Source organism: Wyeomyia smithii, chromosome 3 (assembly GCF_029784165.1).
Source record: "Wyeomyia smithii strain HCP4-BCI-WySm-NY-G18 chromosome 3, ASM2978416v1, whole genome shotgun sequence".
Lineage (NCBI taxonomy): Eukaryota > Metazoa > Arthropoda > Insecta > Diptera > Culicidae > Wyeomyia > Wyeomyia smithii.
In genome coordinates, this window is record NC_073696.1 from 247,421,058 (window position 1) to 247,434,601 (window position 13,544).

The 13,544-nt window shown below is 43.5% G+C and overlaps 2 protein-coding genes across 2 annotated transcripts; both read right to left on the reverse strand.

The window, feature by feature from the left end:
- Positions 1-6,163: 6,163 nt before the first annotated feature.
- Positions 6,164-9,604, reverse strand: LOC129729174 (uncharacterized). Its single transcript, XM_055687658.1, has one exon. It carries the CDS (start codon positions 9,602-9,604, stop codon positions 6,164-6,166), a length of 3,441 nt encoding a protein of 1,146 aa, XP_055543633.1.
- Positions 9,605-9,690: 86 nt separating this feature from the next.
- LOC129729175 (uncharacterized) lies at positions 9,691-10,974 on the reverse strand. The gene has a single exon (XM_055687660.1). The coding sequence runs from the start codon at positions 10,972-10,974 to the stop codon at positions 9,691-9,693; it is 1,284 nt and encodes a 427-aa protein (XP_055543635.1).
- Between the last annotated feature and the right edge of the window lie 2,570 nt (positions 10,975-13,544).

Consider the following 13,544-nt stretch of genomic DNA (forward strand, 5'->3'; position numbering starts at 1 on the left):
TCGTTGGCTCGTTTGTTGGCCACAGCTTTCCTATGCTCTTTTAAACGAACTTTGAACTTGCGCCGTGTTTGGCCAATGTACACAGCTGCACAATCCTGGCATTCAATTTTGTAGATTCCAGACTTCTCATTAAGCGGAATTTTATCTTTCGCGTTACACAAAAGATCACGTAGTCTGTTTTTACTTTTGTGAATTACCTACGTGGTAGCCGTGCCTTTTAAGGGCGTTTTAGATCCAGTTTGTAACTTTTGCGTAGAATGGCATGCTGATCCTCTCTAAATTTTCTTTTTCTGGTTGCAGAGTGGTGACTTCGCGTTTGTGTTGTTTCCGTTCGTGTGTGCGGATAATTTTTTCCAAAAAATCTTCGTCATATCCGTTTAACTTGGCCGCTTTTTTAATTTTTCCTTTCTCTATCGTGTACTCATCTTTCTCCATCGGTACACTAACAAGGCGATGGGCCATGGAGTGAAAAGCCGCTTGTTTTTGGGCTCCACAATGGTTAGAGTCCGAAGTAATGTACCGGTCCGTGGATGTTTGTTTCCGGTAGATGCCAAATTTTAGCGAGTTGTCAGGTTTCCTAGATATGATCAAATCTAGGAAGGGAAGTTTTTTATCCACTTCCTGTTCGACGGTGAATTTGATCTTCGGATGTCGAGTATTTAGCAGCTCTAGTGTTTGTTCTAAATGACGTTCTTCTACGATGGCAAAAACATCATCGACGTACCGCTTCCACACGCGGGGAAAAAATTTTTTCTCTTTAAATTTTTCCTCAAAATAACTCATAAATAACTCCGCTAAGAGTGGCGACAATTTGCTGTCCATACAAAGACCAAATACATGCCGGTAAAATTACCCCCTGAAGGTGAAGAAATTTTGGTCCATGCATCGCTCCACTATCGATGTGTAGGCTTCAATTTGAATGGATGAAGCTTGGCTTCTTTCTAAATGTCCACGAAAGCTTTGTATGGCATCTGGTACTGGTACGCTTGGAAACAGTGCTTTGACATCAAACGACACTAGTATCTCCCCCATTCGCAACTCTACACCTTCTAGTTGCTCAACCAAATCGACCGAGTTTTTCACGCTGGCGCCATGGGAAATGGGATAATGTTTCATTTCGTTTACCACCCACGCTGCCATTTTTTCCATCGGTGTGGAGACATTTGATGAAATTGGTCTCATTGCTAACGGGTTTTTGTGTATTTTCGGTAAGCAGTATAACGAAGCAACCTTTGGTTTGGATACGAGTAACCGTCTTTCTAACTTTTCTTCCCCCATTAGGTAAGCAGTTCTTTGGCGAGTGATGTTTGCACCTTCGATCATCGCATTAAGTAACAGAAAGCAAACAGAACAGCAAAAAACGCACTGAGCCTGGTGAGTTGTGTACTATACGACAACTTAAAGAGAGAGATGTGATCTACTCTCGAGCAGATAAAGGTAATGCTGTAGTAATTGTGGATAAAGGAGATTATGATACGCGTGTCTATGAGATGATTGCTTCAGGTCCGTATGAGGAATACCTGTATAAAAATGGAAAACCAAAAGATCCACTTAATGCGATGATCGAAGGTGCAAACATCACTCGCCAAAGAACTGCTCACCTAATGGGGGAAGAAAAGTTAGAAAGACGATTACTCGTATCCAAACCAAAGGTTGCTTCGTTATACTGCTTACCGAAAAAAAAAAACAAAAACCCGTTAGCAATGAGACCAATTTCATCAAATGTCTCCACACCGATGGAAAAAATGGCAGCGTGGGTGGTAAACGAAATGAAACATTATCCCATTAAATCTATTTTTCCAAATAAAATTTGAATGAGAAAGGCTGGGTCTGACCGCTAAGTGGATTAATTTAGGTTTTTTTATTTACAACTAGGAATATAAGTGATAAATTTTGATTTAGTTCAGAATTCCTAAATTTTTAGCTAATATTTTTGTGTCATCTTAAGATATCCAACGCAGTGGTGTAATATTGACGGAAGCGATATTGTCAAACCTTTCGTTACATTCACTTTGAAGCATAATCATTCCACACGAGCGGTAATAATTGGCGTAAAATAAAATCAATCTCCCTGACTCACTTTCATCTTGATGCGCGAAAACTGTTCCGCCTCGTCACGTTACAGGATCTTACTGGGGGGTGGGAGAGGTCCGCATTGGTAGCTGTTATTTTTGCACCGCCATCAGCATACCGTATGACGTCTTTCAGCAGCATCGCCATCGTTCGTCGCAGAGCTGAGGTAATATACGTAATTTATGCATTAATGAATGCCGGAAACTACGCACGCCACTTATGTGTGAAGCCACTCTCGGGACGTGCCATATTATCAAATTGGACGCAGCGGGCAACATCGCGACGGCATGCCCGAGCTTCCAGGGCAGGCCCTTCCACGCTTCGGTGTCGATGTGAGGAAGTCAAATTAACGCCTTTATAAGAAATTATACGCTTTTATTGCACACACAAGAGAGCAATCGGAACTGGCAAGTAGACAGTGTTACAGGAGGTAATTAGTATCAGCTGCTATCGCGGGCGGAAGGAAGAAAGGGCACTTGAAAGGTTGCCATGGCAGCTCCCGGGGGAATAAAAATACGTATACGGATGCTTGTGTAGCATCCTGGCATAACTTTATATCATCCCAGACGTGCTTTCCAGCATTGTGAACGGAATGGTGAAAATAAATTGGAATGTGATTCAACTTTGATGTTGGATCAAGGTTGGCAATTTATCGGAGGGATAACGCTTCACAAATTCACGATTGATTATTCTCCGTTCGCCTTTCCACTTGTCCATCCGAGCGGATAACGGATCCATCAGATTCACCCGCGAGCCGGACACTAACGTTGACCATGTTAGTAAGAGTTTTGGCTAGCTGCTGGAAACGAGTGCAGAGAAGATGAAAATAATAATTAAATACAAGCTGATAATCAACACGATAGCTGCTGCACGCTGCATTGCCCCGGACAAGGGCTCTTCTTCCCTACGGTCGACTGCCGATGGCTGGGACTCGACTCTGTCTCCGCATGGCATGGCAACTGAATTTAATGGTAATTGAAGGCAATTATCCGTTCGTGCTTATATGTGGTTGCAGTGTCTGTGTTGTGTGAGGGTGAGGGGCCAGGAATGCGTTGTGTTTCGCAAATGACGAAGCGGTGAAATTTACAGCACCCGGTTTAATTGAACGGTACGGTTCAACGATGAACTTGATATTTATTAAATGAATGCATAATGAGTGCGGGTCGAACTCACACTCATAAGTAATCAATGGGAGATAGAGCAGTTATCAACAAGTACTTATCCGCTGCGTTGCACAGGTGTTTTGTTCTGATTTCCCCACGGTGCCCAACGCAGTAAATGTAGTGTTTATCGAATCGAATTGGTTTCTAAAATGGCTAAAAAATTTTCCATCCATCTTAGTTGCATTGCATTCAACGTTTGCCTCGAATGTTCAGTCGTGAGTGTACAAACAATAACGATACGAAGGGGCTGCCAAGTGATGGAATCAGTCAAGACTTAAGCTATCATTATTCACATTTACGATTCGCTAAAGTTGTTACTGATAGGGGAAAGTAGGTAAAGACGGACACCCTAAGGTTTAATCTAAATAATCACTTAGGTATTGCTATTTAGATCGCAGTAGTCATACAAATTGAAACTTAAGGTCATTTGTTTTCATAATCATTTTTGGTATAAGTGAACTTCCTCCAAGTTTCATGTGTTTTGGGTCTTCAAAAATAAGACTACAAATTGCTGTTTTTTGACATGGTTGGGGAAGACGGACACTTGGGGTGGGTAAGATGGACACTACGAAGGTAACGGTGGACACTCACAAAAAAGATGTAGTACGTTAAGTATTCTTTTGATTTATGTGTTAAGTGATGGCCATACATTACTCTACGTTGTTAGAGTCCATCTATACATCACGTGAACAGTTTGAGAGGATGGGTTTCGATGAAGGCGAAAATTCTTCGCCTATATGGCCTGTTCTAACTGCTAAGTGATTAATATCTGCTGGTTTCTCTCGCGAGTGTACTTGTGAACATCTGTAGTACACAACAGATGCTACATGTGAAAATTCTTGTAAAATCCGTGTGTCCATCTTTCCCTACCTTAGTGTGTCCGTCTTGCCCGACCTGGTTGTAAATTTTTCAAACGATCGTAGCTCTTCATCGAAACATCAAAAATCTGCTGGATTTTCACTAGAAAACCGAGGAAAGATTAATTAATCACTTTACTATTGTGAACAAATGAAAACACGTAAATTTCACGAGTTTTTCACTATTTTCCGTGGTATAAAAATTACATCAAATTGCGCGTTCACGAAAATATTCTTTGTTTTACTTACAAATTTGACAGTTTGCTTGCTGAAAACCGATAATGCAACTCAAAAGCATTAACACACTATAAAGAAGGTATTTGCATCACTAAACTATCATAATACATTCTAGTTTGTGAAATATTAAAAGTGTCCATCTTACCCGCAGTGTCCTTCTTTACGTACTTTCCCCTACATCTTCTCGCAGATTGCCATTCAAACTATCTGTTTGGCTTACTGGGCAGCCGCAGGAGCGTGAAAGTATATCAATAGAGTAATGAGGGGCAAAAGTACGCAAGGAGTAAAAGTACGCATTGGCCTTTTCGAAACATACGAGCGAAATAAACTGGCAACATTGTATGAATTAGCAATATTATAACGTCAGGCAATCACACATGTAAACACATAAGATTCCGTTTAAATGGTGCAAAGCTATGGGGAAAATTGTGTTTTGAGCTGTTTTGATCTGATTTTCTTAGTTTTGTGAACTATGATTGACTTATTGGAAAACTACAGAAACTTGAAATCAACAGAACCCAAAAAACTCTTGTATAATTGTGGTTTATAGTGTGAATTGGTTTTGACGAAAATATTTTGAAGTTTGTCATAAAACTCATACCAGTTGGAAAACTCATAGTGGGGCAAAAGTACACATTGAGCGTGGGGCAAAAGTACGCACTAAGTGCCATTAACCGTAATGAAAAAATGCGTTTAATATGTTTTTGTACAGAAATTACTCAAGAATAACCAGTGATATGCGAATATGCTACGAAACTAAGGAAAATTTTGGTTTTAGGATTTAATTAATAGAATCTCTCAACCATTTTAATGATTTTGTTGATTTTCAGAATGGTTCTTCCGCGATAGATTGGGGCTTTTAGAAACCATAGAAGCAATGAAAAAACAAGGTCAAATCCAATATTTATTTTCTCAATCGGGATGATGCCCATAGATCGGAAAATGGCCAAGACACCATTTTGAATTTCAAGATGTCAACTTTCGGGTTCTAGAAAACAACCTAAGATGGTCAAATACCCTCCAATAAGTGTATTTTCGTAACCGAGATGATGTCCAGAGCGTGGATAACGACATTTCGGATTTCAAGAGACGACTTCCAATTTCTGGAAAATAATATGGGTATTTTCGGAATCGGGACGATGCTCTGACACTATTTAATGACACCAGACGCCATTTTGGGTTCCAAGATATCGAATTCCGGTTTTTGGGAAACAACCCTGTTGGGGCTGCAGTGGACTGTGACTGCGCCGGTCGGTAAACGTTGCTTGCGTTCCCAGCGGGAACCAAGCCGGATGGGAGCAGGACCCTTTCGTTCCTTCCCAGGAGGGCAACTAGATTGGCCGGACTCCTTTGATCGGCTTCGCCTCATGAAGCCGCGACGTGATTGGCCTGGACTAGCCCACTTGGCTAGCAGCAATCAAACTCGAAGATATGAGCCTTGAAAAAGACTCTCAAAAAACTCTTCAATTTCAATTAACTCTTACGGGTGGAGACGGAGGACAGAATGTTCGGCGGTCAGGTGCAAACACAGAACTACTGTTTACACGAATTTATTCATTTTTCTCTTCTTCTTATTCTTAATATCTATTCTTCGCGTTAAAGTTCTTCGCGGTGACGCAACTTTGCCCACCGATGCTACCGCTACTGCAGCTACTGTTATTGCTGCTATTGTTCTCCTTTCACTGTCTGCTTTCTACTGCTTATCGTATCGCGGTTGGAAAAATACTAATAAATGCTGCCGCATCTGTTGCTCTTTTATATCATTCCGCAGTGCTAAAGTATACAAAGGGGCGGGGCTGAATCTCACACCGCTGTTTACCTACTGCGACGCAATTAGTGGATATAAAGCGTTCGCTCGCTGCCACTCTGTCGCTTCAGTTCGAACAGGTTGGACTGAACATTCTCCCCCAGGCAAGAAGTGGAAATTGCAGAAGAAGACTCATTATCAGCTATCGGCAAAGGCGCAAGTTTGTGTATCGGCCTTTGAAACGTACCCGTTTTTGTCTGGACATCAACCACTCTTACCAAATCGTCGGCTCCAGGATAAACCTTCACAACACGTCCCAGTCTCCAGCATTGAGGGGGAAGATTATCTTCCTTTAGCACGACAATCATTCCAGGTCGAATGTTGTTCCTTTTGTTGGTCCACTTTCCACTTACTTGCAGCTCGGTGACATACTCCTTAGACCATCGCTTCCAAAAGTGTTCGCGCAACTGCTGTATGCGCTGCCAGTGCGATAGTCGATTGGTCGGAAGATGCATCAATGATGGTTCGGGAATAGCCAAAAGTGGACGGTTTATGATGAAATGTCCAGGAGTTAGCACTTCCGGTTCCGTTGGGTCGCTTGATAAGGAATACAATGGTCTCGAATTCAGTATTGCTTCAATCTGACATAACAGGGTGGAAAGTCCGAAGAGTGTCAATGAAGTAGATTGATACACTTTCTTTAGTACTGTCTTTACGCTCTTCACTCCAGCTTCCCAAAGCCCACCAAAGTGTGGCGCGTTTGGGGGTATCGTTCTCCAGTCAATCTGCTTCGCTTGACAGTACTCGAAGATCTTGTTCTGGGTGGCTTCCTCCTTGAAGAGTAGATACAGATCCCGCAAAGCTGATCTTGCACCGATGAAATTTGTTCCGTTGTCGCTGAACACTTCCTTCGGAAAGCCTCGCCGGGATACGAAGCGCTGAAATGAGGCCAGGAATGAATCTGCTGACAAATCTTCCACTGCTTCCAGATGCATGGCCTTCGTGACCATGCATACAAAGACACAGATGTAACCCTTTATTGAAGTGGCTTTCCGTCCAGGTTGCTTCACGTAGATTGGACCTGCAAAGTCAAGTCCAACTCTCTCAAAGGCTGGTGCAGAGGTGACACGGTATGACGGCAAATCCCCCATTTGTTGATCGATCGTAGTAGGCTTCATTCGGAAGCAAGTGACACAACCTCTCAACACCTTTCTGATGGTAGATCTTGCGTTGATCAACCAAAACTGTTGTCGTAGAAGATATTGAACGCTGCTGCATCCAGTGTGGAGATTCTCGCGATGTATATCGGCGATTAAACCACGAACGATGGGACTCTTGTCAGGTAATATCAACTGATGTTTCACTTCGAATGGTAGATCAGAATGGCTAAGTCGACCACCCACTCGCAGTAGATCATTGTGCAGAAACGGTTTCAAGTTATTTAGACGATGGTTGAACTCTCCTGACCTAATGCACTCGATCTCCTTGGAGAACTCCTGATGCTGGACAGCTCCAACGATAAAATGCAATGCCGTTCGAAGTTCTGGTAAGGTGAGGTACGCTGAAAGCAACCGGTCTTCCTTCTTCTTTCTAGTATTCGATATGAAGCGTAGCACGTATGCCAAAATCCGCTGCGTTTTCCGGAAGGAGCTATACTTTGTCAAGAGTGGGAATTCTTCGTAGTTCATCACTGGCAAAGCTGCCAGCTGGACCCTCAACTCTGGAATCTCGACATCCGTAAGAGTAATTGGTTCCTCTTCTTGGTAGTCGACGGTACGCAAAAAGTGAGGTCCATTCCACCAGAGGTCATTTTCTGCTAATTCCTTGGCAGCTTGTCCTCGTGACACACTGTCCGCTGGATTCTGGTCGGTCCGAACGTACTTCCAGACAATATGCTTGTGGGACGTAATCTCTGCAACTCTGTGGCGAACAAACACTTGAAGACTATCAAGTGGCTTTCGTAGCCATGCCAGTACAACCTGACTATCAGACCACAATATCGTAGACGTGAAGTTCATTTCTAATGCTTCTTTAACCTTACTATTTAACCTTGTTAGAAGTCGAGCGGCTAGTAACTCTTTTCTCGGAATCGTCACAGGTGTGATCGGTGCTATTTTAGACTTCGCGCTGACTAGCCTCAATGATGCTCTGCCATCAGGAAAAATCGACCTCACGTATACGCAAGCACCGTATGCCTTCTGGGAGGCATCGGCGAACCCATGAAGCTCGTAGTGGATAGCTTCGCTTGATATAACTTGGCGTGGAATCCGAATCTGCTCACAAGATGGCAGCGATGTCAAAAAGCTTTCCCATTGGTACAAAAGGCCATCGTCCAACGGATCGTCCCATTTCAGCTTACAAATCCATAGATTTTGCATCAGAATCTTCGCCACTACTACCACAGGAGAAATAAGACCAAGAGGATCGAAAATCTTGGCGATTTCGGACAGAACTTGTCGCTTTGTTGGTTCTTTGATCTTCTCTGGAGATTGCGATCGGAACAGGAATTCATCAGTAGAAGGGTTCCACATTAAACCCAATGTTTTTATAATGTCGTTGATACCGCTGTCACCAAGTGGAACGCATCGCTCTCTGTCTTCATTGGGAATAGGATCCAAAAGGCTATCATCGTTGGAAGACCACTTGTGTAGATGCATCCCACCGGATTTCAGTAGGCCTATCAGTTGGTCCCGAAGTTCACACGCTTCTCCATAATCGTCGGAACCAAACAGTGCATCATCGTTGTAGAAATTCCTTTCCACGATCATCGCTGCGAGAGGAAATTTGTGTCGTTCATCGCGAGCTAATTGAAGAAGAGCCCGCGTTGCCAAGAATGGGGCCGCCGCTGTACCATATGTCACTGTTGATAACTCGAGGACTCGCAGAGGATCTTGAGGGGACTTCCGCCAGAAAATCCGCTGTAATGGAGTGAAGGCGGGGTCGATCAGCATCTGACGATACATTTTTGATACGTCTGCACTCAAAACGTATCGAAACTTTCGAAAGCGAAGAATTATGGACAGCAAATCGCTCTGCACTGTAGCACCGACCATCATCACGTCATTGAGTGATAATCCAAACACCTTGGCCGATGCGTTGAACACAACTCGACATTTGGTAGTCGTTTTTGAGGGACGTAAAACAGCATGATGAGGAAGATAAAACTTCAATATTCCAGGGGGGTCATCATGCTCCTTGATCTCGTGGCAATGCCCAAGAGTCTCGTACTCATCCAAGAAGGCGTCGTACTGGACTTTCAAATCTGGGTTACGTTGTAGCTTCGATTCCAACATGTAAAATCTCCGCAAGGCCATAGAACGAGAATCTGCCAGCTGGGGAGCGTTGTCCTTCAGCGGTAGATAGAGGATAAAACGACCACTGTCGTCTCGACGATATGTTGCAGTGAAGTGTGCTTCGCACTGCTCCTTCTCGCTCGAAGGAACCATCTCTGGTGAAACGCTTTCCACTTCCCAAAATTTATGCATAAGCTCTTCCATTGGATCGACGCTAACAGCGCAGGAGTTCATCGCAAGGTTTGAACAGGACCTCTCGAGCAGCTTACCACCCACTAACCATCCCAGTTGGGAGTCATGAAGGCTAGGTAGGTCGTCGTTTAGTTTAAGCTGGCATTACCCTCCAAGTGCAACAATGTATGATGCTTCTTGTTGCACCTAAAGCAAGACTTCTTCGATGGACAGTTCTTCACGCTGTGTCCACGCCTCAAGCAGTTAAAACAGATGTTCCTCTCTTTAACTTTGGACAGCCGTTCACTCGTGGAAAGGCTGTTAAACGACGAACACTTGAACGTAGGATGTCTTTCTCCACACATCTCACAATGTGGATCCGATGTCGAAGAGGCCGTTGCGGTGTTGGCCTTCGAAACTGCAAATTTCCCTGTTAGTTGTTTGGCTGTTCCTCGCTGGGACCGAGATTCTTCGTTTGAACCCTGACATCTCTCCAGAACTGAGACGCGGTCCTTCAAAAACTTGATGGTGTTTTCGTAGGTGGGAAGCTCGCCTCGCTTTATTGTTGATTCCCACTCTTTCTTCGTTGTCGCATCCAAAGAACGAGCGACAAGATGAACGACAATTAGCTCCGACACACCTGTGAATTGCTGGTTGAGGAACTTGAGATTCTCCACGTGACCGCTAATACTTTCGACCAGTGTTCTCAGATCGGCATAATCATCCTTCGGTATTTTCTTTGTTCCGAGTAAGCCAGCGATGTGAATGTCGATCATTCGCCTTTTATCCTCGAAACGCTCCTCTAAAAGTTTCCAGGCGTGTTCGTAGTTCCCGTCGCTAATCGTCTTCACATCGATAAGCCCCATTGCGTCACCAACGAGAGCCTTCTCAAGATGGTACAGCTTTATGCGTGGTGCTTCGTTGGTACGGTCCACGGCGTCGCGAAACATGATTTTAAATTTTTCCCAGTTCTCGTATCTTCCGTCAAACGTGGGAATCGCACGAGGAAGGGACTGCTGGATTACCACCGGTTGCTGATTCCCAGTGACTGGGGCCATTTGTTGGAGCTGATTCTGTGGAGGTGCTGTCAGATTCCCGAGCCAGGTTTCGAGAATAGTTGATACCTCTTCATGTAACGCTTCAAAACTCAAGTACTTTGCATCCTGCTCTTCTCGTTTGTTGATTGGAAGACTGGCCACAACTTGCTGATGTAACTGGTGATATTCGGTGTATGCAGTTTCCACCTTCTTGATATAGACCTTTACTTGAGCAGGAGTTAGTTCAGTCTGATCCGCTTCGGCTCGAGCCAAGATGTTCTTGATTCGAGTGACATTTCCTTGAGCCATTCCACGCATGTGGACCAGCGTATTCAATGCAGCTTCTGCCTCTTCATTGCCCTTATTGGTTTTGGCTGGCGTCTGCAACGTCGTCATTTTCACACTTCACTTTTAGTCTCTTTGATTGTTTAAATTTCACTTATGAGTTCTTTGAGTGTTTTTAGCGTTGTTTCACTTGCAATCTCCGTGTTTGCCTCCGACCTCCAACATCCATCCCACACTCCGATGTAACAGTTCGCAATCGCCGGGTGACGAATCAAAAGATGAACCGAATACGCTCACGGTTGAGTATCCGGTTCGCAGGACCAACAAATATGTTGGGGCTGCAGTGGACTGTGACTGCGCCGGTCGGTAAACGTTGCTTGCGTTCCCAGCGGGAACCAAGCCGGATGGGAGCAGGACCCTTTCGTTCCTTCCCAGGAGGGCAACTAGATTGGCCGGACTCCTTTGATCGGCTTCGCCTCATGAAGCCGCGACGTGATTGGCCTGGACTAGCCCACTTGGCTAGCAGCAATCAAACTCGAAGATATGAGCCTTGAAAAAGACTCTCAAAAAACTCTTCAATTTCAATTAACTCTTACGGGTGGAGACGGAGGACAGAATGTTCGGCGGTCAGGTGCAAACACAGAACTACTGTTTACACGAACTTATTCATTTTTCTCTTCTTCTTATTCTTAATATCTATTCTTCGCGTTAAAGTTCTTCGCGGTGACGCAACTTTGCCCACCGATGCTACCGCTACTGCAGCTACTGTTATTGCTGCTATTGTTCTCCTTTCACTGTCTGCTTTCTACTGCTTATCGTATCGCGGTTGGAAAAATACTAATAAATGCTGCCGCATCTGTTGCTCTTTTATATCATTCCGCAGTGCTAAAGTATACAAAGGGGCGGGGCTGAATCTCACACCGCTGTTTACCTACTGCGACGCAATTAGTGGATATAAAGCGTTCGCTCGCTGCCACTCTGTCGCTTCAGTTCGAACAGGTTGGACTGAACAACCCAAAATGGTCGAGTACCCCCCAATATGTGTATTACTGAAAATAAATTGATGCCCTGAGACTGGAAATCGACTTCAGACGCCATTTTAAAATTCTAGATGGTGACTTTCGGTTCGTCTGGTGTCGTGTTCAGGTCTCTTGGCATCATTTCGAATCCGAAATAACTCATATGGGGTGGTATTTGGTCAATTTTTCACTGTTGACCGCAAACCGGAAGTCACCATCTTTAATTTGAAAATAGCGTCTGAAATTGATTTTTAACCTCAGAGCAACAATTCGATTCCAGAAATACCCATATAGGGTGGCATTGGTGTCGTATTCGGGCCCAGTGAATCTATTCCGGATGGCCCATTTTCGGGGCAAATCACCAAAACACTCAAAACCCGGCCTGTGAAAGTAATTTTATGACCTTTGAACCAATAATTGTAAGATTCTGTTCAAATATTCATAAAGTTTCTAATATTTGGAACATATCCCCCGAAAACCAGATTTCCGGAAATAAGAAAATTGTTTAGGGGCACCGCTCCAACGCAGCTTAAAAGAATCAGTGCAAAACTAGCAAAAAACAATTAACTTTATTGAGGATAGTGTAAAAAAGACACTGTTCATGCAGTGCGAACTTTTGCCCCGTAAACTGCGTACTTTTGCCCCGCATGCTGGGTAAAAGTTCGCATTTGAGTATTTTTTCTAAAAAGTGAAATTCTTATGCTACAAACCAAATTCGAAAAACTCTGGTAATACATTCTAAAGAGAAAAGGTTCATGTACCGCTTGGGAACAAAACCGAATTTTATAATAGTTGTTTGCAATAGTTCTGTTTCAAAAACAATTAAGTGCGTACTTTTGCCCCTCACTACTCTATCAGTTAAAAAAAAGGTGCCACGCTAAACATGGTTTAGGAAACCATAAATCACGGCCAGCACCGGGCACTGTTTCGATCTACACGTCAAATCACTGTAAACACACCGTTCTTCATTCGATGGTGAGAAAAAATAAACACAATGAAATGCGAACCCACCAGCAGCAGAATACTGAAAGTTAGGAAAAACTTAGGTTGCACCCTTTTTTTTTGGCTTACCGAACGCTACTCGAGAAGCCATTGAAAGCGGAAACGAAGGAAAAAAAACTACGTGTTTTCAATTCCCTGAAGGTAGGAAAGTATCCGGGTGGACTTTCTTTTGAAATACGAGAAACGTATACCCTGAGGTATTTCTTTCATGCACTTCAAAGGTGAGCAATGGACATTGCCCGATTGAGGTCAGATTGTTGCGGATGTTTTAGCTCGTTTTTTTGCCATTGCAATCCAGCAGTAAATTAAACACTGATTACGAAGGTTGGTTGAAGCTCGGTTGACTAATTTTGTTAACGTCGGAAAGGAGTCTGCAGAATATCTTTAAACAAAGAATCTATTCTGTAAGTCTGTCAACAGAAGAGCATCACATAAGAAAACTTTCTTAGCAACACTTTTTGGGATTCGATTGCAAAACGTTGACGTTGTGAAACTACTGCTAAATCAAAAAATAGACGCTCTCCCCAAATTAGAAACAATATAACTCGAATGTATTGTGCTCTTACTCGTTTACCTCTGGCAACAAAACGTGACAAACTACGGGTCCTCAAAATAAAATATAAAAAAGGAAGGAGGTTTCTTCTACTCTAGCAAACCAGT